The sequence below is a fragment of the Carcharodon carcharias genome, chromosome 18, assembly GCF_017639515.1.
Source record: "Carcharodon carcharias isolate sCarCar2 chromosome 18, sCarCar2.pri, whole genome shotgun sequence".
NCBI lineage: Eukaryota > Metazoa > Chordata > Chondrichthyes > Lamniformes > Lamnidae > Carcharodon > Carcharodon carcharias.
The window spans coordinates 36,466,227-36,485,099 of NC_054484.1; the positions used below are offsets into that span (position 1 = coordinate 36,466,227).

The 18,873-nt window shown below is 40.3% G+C and overlaps 1 protein-coding gene across 6 annotated transcripts in view; it reads right to left on the reverse strand.

Moving 5' to 3' along the window:
• LOC121290822 (sentrin-specific protease 7-like) overlaps nt 1-18,873 on the reverse strand; it is an 87,705-nt gene continuing 68,832 nt past the window's right edge. For all 6 annotated transcript variants that reach the window (XM_041211793.1, XM_041211792.1, XM_041211794.1 and 3 more), the window contains 10 exons: nt 17,889-18,025; nt 15,835-15,951; nt 12,571-12,693; nt 9,408-9,500; nt 8,719-8,933; nt 7,931-7,992; nt 6,941-6,996; nt 6,150-6,218; nt 4,005-4,155; nt 1-338 (listed from right to left, as the gene is read on the reverse strand). In XM_041211793.1, coding sequence (XP_041067727.1) covers nt 207-338; nt 4,005-4,155; nt 6,150-6,218; nt 6,941-6,996; nt 7,931-7,992; nt 8,719-8,933; nt 9,408-9,500; nt 12,571-12,693; nt 15,835-15,951; nt 17,889-18,025 — 1,155 coding nt within the window. In that variant the 3' untranslated portion in view covers nt 1-206. The remainder of the gene's footprint in view (nt 339-4,004; nt 4,156-6,149; nt 6,219-6,940; nt 6,997-7,930; nt 7,993-8,718; nt 8,934-9,407; nt 9,501-12,570; nt 12,694-15,834; nt 15,952-17,888; nt 18,026-18,873) is intronic.

Consider the following 18,873-nt stretch of genomic DNA (forward strand, 5'->3'; position numbering starts at 1 on the left):
AAGTCATAAAGCAGTATAATTTATTAAACTGTACACCACTATAAACAGAACTATTTTAAACTGAATGTGCTACACATTATTGGTCAACTGGTTCAAAAATTTACAGTTGCGTTTAAAATCTTCACATTTCCAAGACATCTGGATACTTGATGATCAGCAGCTTTGAAATGACCCGGTACACTATCTGTCCTGCGTGTACAGATTCATTAGCTATCAGTTCTCTGCTGACTGTGTAAGTGCAGAATCAAATCTTGTATCTCCTCCCGTTTTTTCTTTACTTCCTCTCGCAGGAACCATTTATCCAGCTGCAATGGCAATTCAAAATTTGTGATGGGTTTCTGTGGAAAGAGAAATAAAATACAATTTTGTAAAGAGGAAGAAAGGCCACTTACCAATGTAAGAGTAAACAGTGTTTTGAAATGATTCCTCAATATTAATTTGAATAGAACTCCATTAATAATTTGAAAATAATACAAACACAGCTATGCCAAATGTTTAGATAAAAACAAAAAACTGCGGATGCTGGAAATCCAAAACAAAAACAGAATTACCTGGAAAAACTCAGCAGGTCTGGCAGCATCGGCGGAGAAGAAAAGAGTTGACGTTTCGAGTCCTCATGACTCTTCAACAGAACTCAAACTCCAGTTATGTTGAAAGGTCATGAGGACTCGAAACGTCAACTCTTTTCTTCTCCGCCGATGCTGCCAGACCTGCTGAGTTTTTCCAGGTAATTCTGTTTTTGTTATGCTAAATGTTTGTCCATCTTGATGGGACTGTTCTTATTTAGTTCCTCTTTCACCTATCCACTCTTTTCCAATGGATCCCTTCCCAGTGGCTCCTCTTCCCAACCCTTACTGTCACCTGGGGAGATCCCAAAGGCTGGATTGTCACTGTGCAACGGAGGTGCAAATCGGGTCGCAAAATGCTGAACTTAGTTTTCTTTTTGCTGGAAAAGTATTTTCATACACCATATTCCAATTATATATTATCCAGAAATCAGGGAATATGAAATGAAAACTAACTAAGAATCTCAGCGATCTCATGATACCCAAGAAGGTTCTACGAATTGTTGTGCCACAGATATTGCTTGCTGTGAAGGGCCATGGAATAATCAGAAAAGAATAAGCTGGATTGGGTCCTTGCAAGGAAGGTGCTAAATGGGTGATCACTGTATACAAGATTGCACAAAGTCATAAGGTGCTGAGAAAACTCACTTTCACTTGCAATGATGTTCAAAAGTCACACTTCTTTGTTAAAGTTTCTCAAGTAAAGACTTGGATTAACCACCGCTCAGTCATTGTGGAGACGAAGTCCTGCCTTCACATTGAGGATACCCTCCATCGTGTTGTGTGGCACTACCACCGTGCTAAATAGGATAGATTTTGAACAGATCTAGCAACTCAAGGCTGGGCCATGAGGTGCTGTGGGCCATCAGCAGCAGCAGAATTGTACTTGAACACAATCTGTAACCTCATGGCCCAGCATATCCCCCACTCTACCATTACCATCAAGCTGGGGATCAACCCTGGTTCAATGAAGGGTACAGGAGGGCCAGGAGCAGTACCCGGCACACCTAAAAATCAGATGTCCAACTGGTGAAGCGATAATAAAGGAGCACTTGCGTGCAAAACAGCACGCAAGGAAGTGATAGACAGAGCTAAGCGATCCCTTAACAAACAGATCAGATCTAAGCTTTGCAGTCCTGTAACATACAGTTGTGAATGGTGATGGACAATTAAACAACTCACTGGAGGATGAGGTTCCACAATTATCCCCATCCTCAATGATGGGGGAGCCCAGCACATCAGTGCAAAAGGTAAGGCTGAAGCGTTTGCTATAATCTTCAGCCATAAGTGCCGAGTGGGTGAACCATCTCAGCCTCCTCTGGAGGTCCGCAGCATCACAGATACCATTCTTCATTCAATTCAATTCACTCCATGTGTTATCAAGAAACGGCTAAAGGCACTGGATACTGCAAAGGCTATGGCCCTGACAATATTCTGGCAATAGTATGGAAGACATGTGCTCCAGAACTTGCTGCGCCCCTAGCCAAGCTGTTCCAGTACAGCTACAACACTGGCATCTAACCAGCATTGTGGAACATTGCCCAGGTATGTCCTGTATACTCTCATCAGTCTACTCTCCATCATCAGTGAAGTAATGGAAGGAGTCATCAACAGTGCTATCACACAGCACTTGCTTGGCAATAACCTGCTCACTGACGCTCAATTTGCGTTCAGGCAGGGCTGCTTAGCTCCTTACCTCATTAGAGCCTTGGTTTAAACATGGACAAAAGAGCTGAACTCTCGAGGTGAGGTGAGAGTGACTGCCCTTGACATCAAGGCAGCATTTGATGGAGTGTGGCATCAAGGAGCCCTAGCAAAAATGGAGTCAATGGGAATCAGGAGGAAAACTTGCCGCTGGCTGGAGTCATATCTAGCACAAAGCAAGATGGTTGTGATTGTTGGAGGTCAGTCATCTCAGTTCCAGGACATCACTGAAGAAGTAGGGTCCTAGTCCCAACCATCTTCAGCTGCTTCAGCAATTACCTTCCTTCCATCATAAGGTCAGAAATGGGAATGTTCACTGATGATTGCACAATGTTCAGCACCATTCGTGACTCCTCAGATACTGAAGTAGTACATGTCCAAATGTAGCAAGACCTGGACAATATCCAGGTTTGGGCTGACAAGTGGCAAGTAGCACTTGTGCCATACAAGTATCAGTCAATGACCATCTCAAACAAGGGAGAATCCAACCATTGCCCCTTGATGTTCAATGGCATTACCATCACTGAATCTCCCACTATCAACATCCTAGGGGATGACTGGAAGCTGAACTGGACTAGTCATATAATTACTGAGCCTACAAGAGCAGCTCAGAGGCTTGGAATCCTGCGACAAGAAACTCACCTCCTGACTCCCCAAAGCCTGTCCACCATCTTCAAGGCACAAGTCAGGAGTGTGATGGAATACTCCCCACTTGCCTAGATGAGTGCAGCACTCACAACACTCAAGAAGCTTGACACCATCCAGGACAAAGTAGCCCACTTAATTGGTGCCACATCCACAAACATTCACTCCCTCCACCACCGACATACAGCAGTGTGTACCATCTACAAGATGCACTGCAGGAATTCACCAAGGCTCCTTCGACAGCACCTTCCAAACCTAAGCACTACCATATAGAAGGACTAGGGCAGCAGATAGATGGGAACAACACCACCACCTGGAAGTTTCCATCCAAGCCACTCACCATCCTGACTTGGAAATGTATCGCCGTTCCTTCATTGTCACTGGGTCCAAATCCTGGAACTCCCTCCCTAACAGCACTGTGGGTATACCTACACCACATGGACTGCAGCAATTCTAGAAGGCAGCTCACCACCACCTTCTCAAGGGCAAGTAGGGATGGGCAATAAAATGCCAGCCAAGCCAGCGAAGCCCACGTCCCATGAATAAAAGGAAAAATAAGCAATCGATGTCTTGGACAACTAGAACATTAAGGTGGCTTGAATAATGCAAGCTTTCCAATATAATTCTATTAATTTGGAGCTGTTCATTTTACAGTTATGAGGAAATTTTCACTTGGGGCAACAGCTATTGCAGTGGTATGAATATAAATGCTCAGAAATTCTAGGTTTGCTACTATAACGATCTTTAGCCAGATAATTGGAAGGGCTAAAATGTAGAGAGGCAGGCAGGGACTGAAGTCCCAAGCATTCAATTGATTAAACTACCATTTGATCAGCACTCTAAGGCACTTCAACAACTTTCCTAGTTCACTAATTGAACTAGGATGTGCACATTTGTGACTGAAGACCAGAATTCTTCCAATTCAGCAACATTTACACTAACAAGCTAATGCTCCAGCAAGTCGGCTGATGCAAGTTAGACAAGCAATGAGAAGCTTACTAGTACTCAGAAACTTAATATGAAGACTCTTCACCAGCACTATTGATTCCCAATGGTTAAACAACACTCAGTTAATCAAAATTAAGTTACCTGAAAAAAGCTCTCCACATATTGCAGTAAGTAAATACCACAGTCACTGCTGTTATCTTGCTTAGGAACTCTAGGGACTGAGCCCTTCATGTTTTCAGCTGTGAAACTGCGTTGTCCTCTTTTTTTCACTTCCCACTCAATCTGCAAATACCTAATTCAAGGAAAAGGGAAAGGTGTCAATACAGCTTTTATTTATCATTATTGGAAAACAATAGAACTGTAGCAGTAGTTAATGATCCAACTGCCATCACCAATTTGTACAGTACTTGCACAGCACCTTAAACATAGCAAAGTATCACAAAGTACTTGACAAAAGGAGTGGGATAAGTTGGGTGGGACAGACACCAAACAGAATGTAGGACTTATGGGAGATGATTGAAAGAATATCTGAAGAAATAGGTCTCAAGGAATTGTCTGAGAGTGTTGTAGGGGAAAGAATAAAGTTTCAAAAGTGAAAGGCTAAAGATAGGTAATTAATGATAGGGAGGAAACAAAAAGGGAAGTAAGAACAAATAGATCAGAATCAAAAAAACATAGGGTGCAATCTAGGTTGTGGAGTTAAGGGAGACTGCAGAGATGCAGTGGGCAAGACCAAGGCAGAATTTGTAAACAAGAATCTGGAATCAGTGCATTAGCAACTAGTAGCTAATGGATCAACAAGAAAGGATGATTAATAATTGGCCCTTAGCTAATGAAGCTTTAAATGAATTTGAGTTTATGCAAGGTGGTGCATGAGGGGAGTCCTGAAGTCAAGTCTGGAAGTGACAGGAGCATGAATGAAGGTTTCAGACAGAGTATTATTTGGGCTAAGGACACCAGCAGATGATCTTATGAAGAGAATTGCCATTTTTGGGGTGCAAAGGATGTGGGTTTGCGGCTCAGCAGGGGGTAAGATAAGATATTGAGGATGTGCATGATCAAATTCAGCCTTAAAAGGCAGCCAGGCAGGGAAAGAGAGGAGAGAGCTAAATGTAAGGGCTTTGGCAGAAGCCAAAAAAAAGGGTAACTTTTGGCTTGCCAAAGTTAAACTGGAAAATGTTTGGCTTATACATGGAAAAGTACGTCAAGTAGTCAGACAGCACAGTGGCAGCATGGAGTCAGAGTTGTGTAAGAGTTGTAGAAATAGGTATCAGCATAGATATGGAAGTGAAGGATGCTTACAGGTAACACCACTGAGGAGTAGCATATGGGATCACGCAATGCCAACATCTGCATACCTTGGTAAGCATCAACAGCTTTGGGGGATGCGGGGTCGGGGGGGGGGGAAGTGGGTGGTTTATACATCAGATGAAGAACACCCCACTGCTGCAGTTCAGATGTAGCTGATGCTCTTGCTCAAAACAAAATCATCTTCCTCTTTGCAGGGTAAAATGTTTCACTACTCCATGATCACGTTGAAAGGCATGGACAATCCAGAACTCCTCTACAAAAATCACCTTCTCTGAGAACCCACTTCTTCACCTCTAACATGAAGCGTGGCAAACATGAATTTCGATCTCCAAATTTTGAGGATATTTGGTTAGTGCTGGGAACTATAAACTCCCAGATTATGTATAGCCCTGTTGGATATGCAAAAAGAATAAAGCACTCTTTCTATCCCAACAGTGCATCTCATCCAACCCCTGAGGAGTAACCTTTGGTGCTCTATTGATATAATTTTCCATTTCTCACACAAGCTATCCTGTGGCCCTCAGTTAATTAGGTGCAGTTTTGTGCTGAACAACATTTCAGAACAAAGGCTGATTTTGTCCTCATCAGTCACGTGTACACATACAGCAGAGGTAGGAGAGTGGTCAGGAATGGGACATCGACGTGAATTTTGCCCTCTAAAACTGAAACTGGTACCAGCTGCAGCACCTCTAACCACTTCTGGCCCAGCTGAAAACAGTGTTTGTTTTTCCATTGATTCAAAAAAAATTGCAATTATTTTTATTTTATAGATTGTGGTCCAGGTCTCAAATCACCTCTTGCAAGCATATGCCCATTTTTAAAGTAATTGATAAAATGCTTAGGACAAAAGGTAACAAAAGGAATTATTTTTATAAGCATCAGACTCTGAGGATTCCTATTAATTAAAATAAATTTAAATAAGTTATCTTACCTACATGACTCCCAACAGATAGCATATACTTTACTGATACTCACTCTCGTAAAATCTTCACTGTGTGCAATTGTGAAGCTGCTCTTAATGAATCCATAATGAGAATACAGGGCCTGAGATGAAAAATTAAATAATTTCAATTACCACTTCATACTTCAGTTTGATTACTAAGTTTCTAGTGGCTGAGATCGGCACTGTGGTAGAAATGAATGGCCTGAGCCTCACACCACTACAATCAACAAAAATAAAAGTCACTGACTGATAATCCTGACACATCTGACAGGATTCATGCGCCAGCCTTGTAACTACACCCCTTATTCCTGATAAGAATCAAAATAGAATAGCAGGGTTTAAATTCAACTTCCAAAATCATACTCATTCAAGTTATGTTTGTTTTTTCTTTCACAGCAAAACCTAAAAGTAATTTATAAACACTCACACAGCTTATTATAAATCAAGAAAGGAAAAAACAGCTTAGTACATGACACGGACACAGCCATGATTTTACCAAATGGCAGATCGGGCTCAAGGGGCCAAATGTCATACTCCTGCTCCTAATTTGAATGTTCATATATTATAAGGGAAAAGGGAAAAAAGGAAGCATTTGTATTTCGAGGGGGAGAAAGGAGGGTTAAGTATGCAGAAAGCACTGCCTGCATGATCTTGGCTTTTGCAGCCATACATGGCAAGATTAGTAAGTCACCATTTCTAATTACCTGCAAAAGGAAAATGATTACTTACTCCTAGTTAGTGACAATCTATTGCTTGGAATCAAAAACAATTTAGTAAACTACCATTTAGTAAGTCAGCAAATTATCATTTCAATGTTACTTACTGTTTGAGTATCCTTTTTTTTTGTTGGTGCAGGTTGATTGGTGCCTTTATACATCCCTGTAAGAAATTGAATACAATTTTAAATAAAACTATTTTCCAGCTCCACAAATGGCTCTGCTGGTAAATGTAAACATGTAAATGAGGCATAAAGATTCAATTACCAGTTTGTGCCAAGTTAACTAATCTCAACGAAGAATGTAAGTAATTGTGATGGGGATGAGGCCAGATGGAAAAGGGAATGCAGAAGTTGGTATTTCCACTGTGATTGTTTAATTCAGCTTAAGTTTAGCATTCAACATTCTCCCCGAAAATTATTATTGCAAACAATGCTGGAATTTCTAAGTTCAGCTGAGGACTCACACTTCATGGAAACCTCTGGTTCTTCAATGTGCCTTTTCCAGTTCAACATGTATAACTTCAAATGTATATCTTTACCAATGATCATACATTGAGAAATGCTTCCAGGCAGAAGTTCTGAACTTGCCTTTCACCAATTTGTACTTGTATCCCCTTATCCTACAGGTAAAATAATGTTCTGGATTAACCTTCTATCACATTGATACCTTTTGTGCCTCTATAATATCTTCATTCAATTCAACTTTCAAGCCTGAAGACCCCAAGCTTTATTCAGAACCCTGTGGCATGAGACTTGCAACCCTTCTTTGCACCAGTTAGGATGTTTCTCTCACTCTGGGTTATCTGAATTGATTTCAGGACATAACAAGGGGCCTGACCAGAAAACAGTCCAACTTTAGCATGATGCCCTCAGACTTCTGCACTACTGTTTTGTTTGCTTTATGGACTGCTGCTCCGAAACTAATAGACTGGACAAGATAGAGTCTTATCGACAATCCTTGACCTCTTCCAGCCTTTCCACCAATCAATGATTCATTCTTCTACATACTTATTTTTCAATTAACCTAGACCCATATTGTCCTCATCTAAGAGGATATGTTCATTAAGAATTTAAGCTAATTATTGTGTTATTTACCTGAATTCTGGAGCTGGACAACGCTGAAGAAGTTACACAAGGAACACTGCTGGAGTTTTTATCTGTAACAGAGCAAAATTTGGTCTTACTGAATCAATGCATTCATTCTGTATGCTAATTCATATCAACCTGAATTACTGCACATCTGATCCCCAGCAAGCATACACAGCCATATTTCGGTGAATAATTACACACCATGCTTAAGGCTGCCAGATAACATCTGGAGATTAGGTAGTATTGCCAATGGAAAGGGAATTACGGAAGACATAAAAAAAAACTAATGGTTCTTTTATAATATTCTTTCTTGTGATGTTGACACCCTTAATAAGGCTGGCATTTACTGCCAATCCTTGGTTGCCCTGAGGTGGTGGTGTTGGTGGGCCTCATCTGTAATTGAGGTAGCAAACAGGGTAGGTGCATGTCTAACAATTTTTTTTGATATTTTTAAATGCTAATACTGGAACAATGGAAAGACAAAGCTTTTAAAATATTCATCTGAAAGATTTGTTACATTAGGTTCAATTTCTTCAATAAAGTGAGAAGTTCTGAGGCTTCGATAAAATATGTTTAGTGCATTTTGATCTCAACCAGTGGGTAACTTTTTTTACCTTGCTACTTCAAATCCAATACTAAATGATCTTTAAGGGAGCTGTAGGATTCATCCTTTGAGATTGTCTTTTAAATCTACAATTTTCTCACATTAAGATTACTATACAAACTGTTGATTAAAAAAATGAAATAATATTTGTTTCATACATATATCCAAGTAAAAGACAAGAAGTGCTTACCTGCTGAATCCTGTGACGGTGCATGCTGAAAGGTATTCCCATCAGATTCATCTGATGATGACACTTGTTCTTTACTCATCCTCTCATCATTAGATAACAGTGTGGAAGATGGATTTGAAAGTAACTTGCTTGCCTTTGTTTCAGTGGTTAAATCAGTTTCATAAACTATTTTGTCTAACGCAGGAAAACAAATAACAGCAAGATACCAATGTGATCTGCAAGCAAAATATGTAATGTAATAAGTTACCAGGTATGAATTTTATTAATCTTTCCCCAGTCCATAGTTACCAATAATTCACTTTCTAGAGCTCCCCTCAGTCTTTGCTTTAGATCTAGTCAAGAGCCCAAGATTAGCTCTGGCACTAAGTTGCAGGCACCTCTGAAGCACTGCAGAAGTTTATCGCTGCTTCGCTCAGTATTAAGATAGCCTGCTGGCAGACCATATAAAATGGAGGAATAAGGATATGGCTAATCTTAACAGTAAATCACTTGTAGCACTAATAATTTCAACTATCTTACTTTAAATGGCTCCTGAAAGAATCACAGAATAGTTTAGAATCTGTCAGTTTGCAATAATGATACAGCTTGGTCTCATCAATTTAGCCAAGTTTAGGGATCTACTCAAAGAAACGATTTTCTGATATATCTCAGCAGAGACATCCACAACAGATTATACAAAGCACACTTACTCTTCATTAACAGGCACAAATATGAAATCCTTTGTAAAGATATCCACATGTCGAGTCCATGTTCTCACACGTTGATGTCTCTTGTGCTGTATTCTACAAGGGCAGCATAACATGTACTTTTAATCTGATTAGGTAAATGGTGAATATGCAATTCAGGATTAGCAAATAAACAAATACTGAAGTAAAATTATTATTAAATTGTTTTATTTTTCTTCAAATAAGCCCAGTTAACAGATTAAAAGCAACAAAAGTAGTAATACCGGAGGTCTGAAAGGATTCTAATGTAGGCATTGTAAAATCAGCCTGTCAGCATTAGCATAACAAGCCATGGATCCTCAATTTTGAGTGAAATTGGTATATCTCCTCAAAATGTACATACAAATATAACTCTTGGGGCAGAGTTTCCAAATAATTATAAAATGCAAATATTTATGAGTCTTAAACAGAGCATTATGAAAGTCTTTGCAAACACTCAGTTAATGCAGAGGCACAGAAGAGGGAGAGCTGGCTAAGGTTGATTGGGTAAATAAGCTAAAAGGTATGGCGGTAACGAACCAGTGGGAAGCATTTAAAGAAACAAATCAAAATGTTCAACAAAAATACATTCCATTGAAAAACAAAATCTCAGCGACTAAGATCCATCAGTGGATCTTGTTAAGGAGGTTACGGATAGTATTAGATTAAAAAACAAGGCTTATAATGTTGCAAAAAAATAGTAGTAAGTCCAAGAATTGGGAGTGTTTTAGAAACCAGGAAAGGGCCACCAAAAAGTTGACAAAAGGGGGAAAAAATAGAATAAGTGCAAGCTAAGCAGGAATATAAAAAGACTATAAGGGCATAGTGATAATGTCACTGGACTAGTAATCCAGAGGCCCAGGCTAACACTTTAGGGATACGGTAACTGATAGAATTTAAATTCAATTAATAAATAAATCTGGGATTAAAGCTAGTCCCAGTAATGGTGACCATGAAGCCACTGTCGTCTGTCGTAAAAACCCATCTGGTTCACTGATGAAGGAAATCTATTGTCCTTACCAGCAACGTGGTTGAGTCTTAATGCCCTTGGAAATGGCCTAGCAAGCACACAGTTGTACCAAACCACTACAAAGTCAATAAGGATTACAACTGGATGGACCACCCGTCATTGGCCTAGGCATTGGAAATGATAATGGCACACCCTGACCTATCAACCTTGAAACGTCCTCCTCACTAACAAATAGGGGCTTGTGCCAAAATTGGGAGAACTGTCCCACAGATTAGTCAAGGAACAGCCTGATATAGTCATACACACTGAATCATACCTTACAATGTCGCAGAAACAAGCATCACATTACATCATATGGCCTGTCCCACCGGCAGGACAGACCCATCAAGAGGTGGTGCAGAACAGTGGTATTCAGTTGGGAGGGAGTTTGCCCTGGGAGTCCTCAACATTGACTCCATACCCCATGAAATTTCATGACAAGGAAGCCTCCTACTGATTACCACCTACCACCTACCACCCACCCCCACCTCAGCTGATGAATCAGTACTCCTCCATGTTGAACACCAAAAGAAGATGCACTGAGGATGGCAAGGGTATCTACTCTGGGTGGGGGGGGGCTTCCATATCCATTATTAAGAGTGGCTCAATAGTACCACTACTGACTTGAGCTGGCCGAATCCTGAAAGGTACAGCTGCTACACTGGGTCTGAAGCAGGTGCTGAGCGAACTAACAAGGAGGGAAAAACCTACTTGATCTTGTCCTCATCAATCTATCTGTCATAGATACATCTGTCCATGACAGTATTTTTAGGAGTAACCACTGCACAGCCCTTGGGGAGACAAAGTCCTGTCTTCACATTGAGGATATCCTCCACTGTGTGGCATTACCACTATGCTAAATGTGATGGACTTAGAACAGGTTCAGCAGCTCAAAACTAGGCATCCATGAGGCGCTGTGGGCCATCAGCAGCAGCAGAATTGTATTCAATCACAATCTGTAACCTCTGGTTGGTTCTTTCACCACTTGCTGCAGGTCCAGTTTGGTAGATATGTCCTTCAGGACTCAGCCAGCTTGGTCAGCAGGAACGCTACCGACCTACTCTTAACGATGGACATTTAAGTCCCCCACCCAGTGTATATTCTGTGCGCTTGCTGCTCTCAGTGCCTCCTCCAAGTGGTGTTCAGGAGCACTGATTCATCATCTGAAGAAGGGCAGTAACTGGTAATCAGGAGGTTTCCTTGTCCACATCTGAACTGATGCCATTAGACTTCATGGGGTCCGGAGTCAATATTGAGAACTCCTACGACCATTCCATCCCAATGTATAGCATTGTGCCACCAGTTCCGATGGGTCTCATCCTACCGCTGGAACAAGACAACCCGGGGATGGTAATGGAGGAGAATGGGACATTAGCTGTAAGGTCTGACTTGGTGAATCTAACTATGCTGATGCTTGACTAGTCTGTGGGACAGCTCTCCCAATTTTAACACAAGCTGCTCAATGTTTGTGAGGAGGACTTTGCAGGGTCGACTGGGCAGAGTGTGCCTTTGTCATGTCCGGTGCCTAGGTCGATGCCAAGTCTTTTGCCTGGTGTTATTCTTTAACTTTCCGTAGCAGTTTGACACAACCTCAAAGCTTGTGAGGCCATTTCAAAGGGCAGTAAAGAATCAATCACACTGCTGTAGACCTGGAGTCACTTGTAGGCCAGACCAAGTCAGGATGGCAGGTTTCCTCCTCTGAAGGACATCAATGGACCAGATGAGTTTTTACGATAATCCGTTAGTTTCATGATTATATTACTGAGGCTAGCTTTTAATTCCAGACGTATTTATTAATTAGCTGCCCTGGTGGGATCTGAACTCTTGTATCCAGAGCACTTATCCAGGTGTCTGGATCAATAGTCCAGTAACATTACTATTAGCTCCCATCCCCCTGAAAATGAACACATCAAAGCTGTAGTGTTTTGACAAAAAAGAAGCCAGCATTAGCACAGTGGGCATTCCTAGCTGCTAATCTCAGTGAATCCAGCAAGCTCACTTTGAAATTGCTGTGCATAACCTATGCATCTAGAGCTGGCAGTACTAAAATGGTAGTACATCATGATAAAAACTGCTACAGAAGTGTGAATGCTTTAATAAGAACCAGAAAGCCATATGAGTAGAAGAAAATTTGCTTACGAGAGGTTAGTTGCCTCCTCTGATCCAGCATTGTCCTTCCGGGTCAGGCGTCGATAAAAGAAGCTACTGAAAATGTGAGTACGTTCAGCAAGTTCTTTGGGTGCTTTCTCTAGCAGAAGGTACCTTAGATAGAATAAACAGTACCAGTTAACGTAAAACACTTCAATCAATTGTGACTAAAGTATAATAATTTTCATAATATTTTTCTGGTTTATTGTGTAGCAGGTTTATGGGTTTGATTATAGTTGGGTCTGTGTGATTTACTTACATTTGGAGTCAAGTAGTCTGCAAGCCTGAAATCATCAAAAGAAGCTAGGTGCTTGACATGCTAATGAGTAAACATGGATGCTGGCTTAGCATGTAAGGTGTGAAGGGAATTTGTATTTTTAGATAAATGAAGGGACTGTTGGGTTTCAAAGGGATGTTAGTCTCTTTACAACTAGCTAGATAAGCAAGGATAAGGAGGGTGTTTATTTTTCCCAAAGGTTACTGACAATATTGGTAACATGAAAGTTTTTATACTATGAGGAAGATACGGCGGGATTTTCCGCACCCTCCCGCCGCCATGATCTCCCAGACCAGCCGCAATCCAATGGACTTCTGGCTGGGGTGCCGCATTGCCCGTTGCGGGTCCCGCCCATGACAGGGCCGGAAAATCCTGGCCATAGTTTCAAAGATATATGGAACAATAGAATTTCATATTAAAAAGAGAGAAACATATATGAAGGAGAATGAAAGGCTATGTAAAGAAGGCCATGTAAGATCTAACAAGAGTGTGTGAAACAGCCTTCAAGAAGCCTCTAGCCATTTGTGCATAAGTCTGCTATGTAACAAAAATGAAGTTAAGGAGGTCATTTGGAATTCCACTGTCAATGGGTTTCGTGTTAACTTGCTGGTTTCAGTTTAAATCTAAAATCTATTTTGGACTATTGCCTTAAAAGGGTGTGTAACTGGAAATCAGGTCAGTTAGGAATTTTAGGATTTGTCATAGTAGTAATTGTAGTCATATGTACATGTCTGAAATCTTCTATTTTGTTAATAAATATTTTAATTTAATTTTTAAAAAATCTCTAAAGGTCTTGGTGGGCTCACTACTTCTGAATTCAGTGCACAGATCTTCTCGTGGTAAACACAAATTGCAAAACTGTTGTGATAGCGCAACCCATGACCTCTACCACCTAGATGCTTGGGAAAACTACCACTTGCAAGTTCCCCTCTAAGCCATGCACCAGCCTGACTTGGGACAATATCACCATTCCTTCACTGTTGCTGGGTCAAAATCCTGGAACTCCCTCCCTAACACAACTGTTGGTATTCCTACACCACATGGATTGCAGTGGTGCAAGAAGGCAGTTCACCATCTTCTCAATAAATATGCTGACCTAACCAGCAACGTCCACGTCCCATGAAAGAATTAAAAAAAACACTAATTGGCATAAATTTTGTTTTCTCAATGGGAAGTTGTAGCCAGAACAATTATTGTTCACTCCTTGGATTATGCCAGTGGATCAGTCATAATGCTTCACCACATTTCCCTCCAGGCTGTCTGTTACCTTGACAATGAGATTCTTAAGAAATCACTGAATTGATGTGAGCATTCCACCTTTTTTACACTCCACTTTCATTGTAAAAATCCTTGAAAAAATTAAAGTCTTGTTGACTGAAGTGTGACTAGGTTTTTAATGGTGTGCTAAGATGAAATTATTGCTGAACAAACTCTCTGGCCTGAAAAAATCCTTGGGCAAAATATTACACTCGGCATGCGGGCACGCGCCTGACACACCCGAGTGTAAAATGACGTGCGATGATGTCGGGTGAGCGTCGCGATATTTCGCTCGGCGCGCGCGCACCGGAGTCGGCTGCGCACCCACCGACAATCAAAAGGCCTATTAAGGCCATTAAGAAGCTAATTAAATTTAAATTTACTCGGTCCGTCCAACCTAATGGTTGGTGGGCAGGCAAAAAGGCCTTTACATTTTTTAGAAAACCTCTTCCACGGGCGGGATGAGGTTTCTTAAGCAAATAAACATCAAATAAAAATTTTATTTTTGAATTAAAAACACATCCCAGCTCATGTGACAGTCACATGTGGGGACATGTTTTCTGACAATTTTATTTGCTTTATTTTTTTTTAAACAGCACTTCATCTCCCTGGGGCAGCTCCGTGCCTCAAAGCGATTGAAGTGCTCTTTCGCGCACATGTGCGAAGATCACACTAGGCCCTCATGGCCTCCTCCCCCCCGCCCACACAGCCAGTGCTGAGCACTGCTGGTGTTCCATGCTGGGTAGGTCTTAATTGGCCAACCAGTGTGAAATCGCGGTGTGGAGCCGATCGCAGGCGGCGATTGTCTTCCCGACCACCCCTGTCCGAGCGGCCTCGCCAAGGGCAAAATCCTGCCCCATGTGTATTTGTGGAATGTCAAGCGTCTCCATTTGATTACATTTTTAAAAAATAATAAACTTCAAAAAAAAAAATTATATATATTTCAGCCAAGTTCCAATCTTTATTTCAGTGTTTCTGTAAAATTGTAAAAATAAATGACAAAACCAGCTTGTTGATTACTGTTTTTCTGTCCTATTTAGCCTGCTTGATGAAGTCACTGTTGCAAGGTGCCAGAGTGCAGGCAGGCAGAATGAAATTAATGTTGGGAAAAGTGAAACCCATGCCACAGAGTTCAGTAGATCCTTATGGCCAGTTTTCTTCAAGGTCAATGGCTTTGCCACTGACTGTAAAATTGGAGCCAATAAACATATTATTAGCCTGTCTCTGCAACTGATAAATACATAAATGCATTGTAGTTGGGAGATTCTGTTCCCTACAGGCTACAAACAAGGTAATAAAAAGAGACAAAGATACAAGCAATCAGCCAAGTCCTGCACCAGTTGTGGTCAGTCAGTTTTCAATCAATGTTCTTGGTTGTGTGCACCTGATTTTAAACTAGCACAGTGAACGCTTTACCAATTCAACTTTGCCAAATCTTAAAATGATGTCAATCTTCAGAACTTAAAATTCTTTCTAAAGAGGATATAAAAAACTACAAAGGAAGCAGAAAAGACCAAACAAGCCAAGGACATTGTTTGCTACAGTCTCTGAATATGTTGTTGATATTCTTAACGAATTTCCAAACAAGAACAATCGTTACATGAATTGTCAAAACTTTCTTTTCAAAAATTACCACCAGCTGGTTCACCTCCAGTAAAGTATGGTGTTCTTACAGAACAATATTATTGTGAGACTGCAGAAAAGAAGGCCTAAACACTTACTTTAAATAGAAATCAATGATAACATCATTGAGAAATTCTCCCTCTTCCAGACATTCCAGATCTTCAGTTGTAACAGCAAGTCCTCCTTTAGTTGGTGGAGGAGGGAATACTATTATTCTGAGTGAACAAAAAACACATATTAAGACTATGTAGAACTATTTAAAACTATTAAAACATATTAAAACTATATTAAAAACACATATTAAAACTATTGCCTTCTGTCTTTTTTAAAAAATCAATAATCAGAATAAAATAATCTCAATTATGAAATACCTATGTTCATTTGCGATATACAGGTATATATAACATGGCAGAAAGCCTTATTTTTTGAGTATGGAAAAGGGGCAAATTATGTTCATTTTAAGGTTTCATTTATGCATATTAATCTGAGCAGTTGTTAGATTTATACACCAGAGAAAGCTAGGGTATATCATGAGTTATATTTTTTGGCCAATGTTAGTGCAACACGTAACCCTAATTTAGTCATATTAAATACATTCATGCACTACAGTGCAGTGGAATACAGATCTGCATTCTGATGCTCCTCAAGTACAAATTTACATTCCTAGCTTCTGTCATTAGGTGTTACTAAGCTAATACCTGGGGTTACCCGCAGGGATGAAAAAGATCAGAATTTTAACGGCACAGGAGGCCATTCAGCTCATTGTGTCTGCACCAGCTCTCCAAATGAGCATTATGACCTAGTGCCTTTTCCCCATACTCCTGCACATTGTTTCTATTCAAATAATCATCTAATGCGCAATTGAACCTGCCTCCACCACACTTCCAGACAGTGCATTCCAGACCTGAACCACTCGTTGTGTGAAAAAGTTTTTTCTCATGTCACAACTAACAAATTAACAGAGGCCAGATTACAAAAGCAAACTTCAAAGCCTTGGAGCAGAGCCATAAAGTTAATAAATTATTGGCCCTGAATAAAAAATAATTTGACCAGCACCAAGTATTGTTGTTGACAAGTGTGTCAGTTTATTTTATTTGTTCAAAGGCTGTGAGCACCGCTGGCAAGGTCAGTTGCAGAGAAATTTCAACCATGTATAAGATGCCCCTATATTGTGGGCATTAAAATTGTTTATAATTGGTCCAATATGTTTTCAAAACACGCTATCTGTAAATAAATTGAGGCAGGGTGCATATCCCATCTGTGTCATATTTTGAAAGATGTAAGGAATGCAACTATGCATTCACATCCACTTAAAGCCAGATCCAGTTCCAACGAAATGCTTGGTAAAATGACAGTGGCGAACATATGATAGATATAATAGTATTTGACTCAAATCAACCCATATACTGAGTAAGATGATATTTGATCATCTATTAATATTAAATCCAATTCTTTAGAGGTAAATAGAGTACAATTAAAATTACACAATTATTTTACGTTAAAAAGAGCTCCTACAGAAAATGACTTACAGTGCCAGGATACAACAGAAAAAGATTGCTGAATGTACATTTTCATGGATCACCAAAACTATACATAAACATAATTTCTGCAATATAGTAAATAGAATCTTAGACAAAAACTTCAAGTAAATCTCCCACTAAATTTTTCATTAACATACTCAATTGAGGCCAGAGTGAAAGAGACAACTAGAAAATAGCAGAATAAATGAAGTTACAAGTCATATTAGAAATTTCACAACACAATTAGACATGTCTACTCCACAGATAACCCTGTACATTTTTTAGTATACATGACGGTAATCAGTTTCCCTGCGATGAACCAAGGATCTGCCAAAATTATTACACTCATTACGTAAATTAATTTCTACTTTGTAAAACCCCTAAAGATATTGCAAGAACTATTGTGCTAAGATCAGTGAAGGTAGAACCATCAGATTCATCATAATAGTGCGCCTGGCTCCTTACAAGCCAGCAATCGTTCATTTGACCAGATGCACAAGCTATTAAGAGCTGCTCTTCGCAAGGGCAGTTAGGAATGGGCACAAATGCTGGCCTTGCCAGCAGCATTCACAGCCTGTGAACAAATAAAATAGACTGACACACTTGTCAACAATAATAATAAACAAGCTTACTTCTGAATTGGTCCACTTTGTTTAAATGTGTGCTTCTCCTTTTCTTGTTTTGAAGCAATTGTGACCACGTACTGGTCCTTTCTCCACATGTGACACAAGGTGTAATTATTTGGCCTCACTGGACTTGCATTTTCTTCCTACAGAAGTGAAAGCAGAACAAGAAATAAGCAAAAACTGAAGGCTTTATATCATTCAAGAGATATTCTGCAGTATAGGCCCCTTGCCAGGATCACAGCTTTACTTTGATGCCTTTCACAGTACATTTCTAAAATGGCATCAGAATTTGTTTAACTGTACAGAAAGTTAAGTTGACTGCATTGCTTTCTTACACCCGCAAATGGCAATTCCAACTTTACTTCAGCGCCATTACCAGTTAATATATTCAGGCCTGGATTGTAATGGACACTATAACCACACTCACAAATTCAATAATCTAACATTTTAAGTTCTATGGTGAGTATATTTGAAATTTATTTGCAATCAGCCGCATTGCACATTATTAATCAGCATTTTTGAGAGGCATATCTGATAAGGTAGAAATATTACTGCTCAGCTTCATATATCTTTTGAACATTGGATGTCGCATTAAACATGTCCATTTTAAGTACAGTACATGCCAATGCAGAGCTAAGTTTGATCTCATCAAGTCCAGTATTCCTTAACAGATAAAGGTAAGTACAACTCCCTGCTTCACAATTATTACATTTCTGCTTCCCACACAATGGCTGAATTTCATGACTGTAGTGGTGGCCCTGTCCATGGCTGGCAAGCCGATGGCAACCCTGCCAGGGCCAATCCCAATCCCATCTCCAAGAGTTGTCGACCACAGGGCCAGCTGCTCTTCAGGGCCAACAGCACCACCAGGGCAGTGGCCACTGCTAAGACTACAGTAGGCCCCAGACCAGGAGCAGCGCTGGAGACCCAGAATAAAGGTAAGTGGGTAAGCTCGCCGAGGCCAGTCAGGCAGGCCCTGACAAGTTGGTAG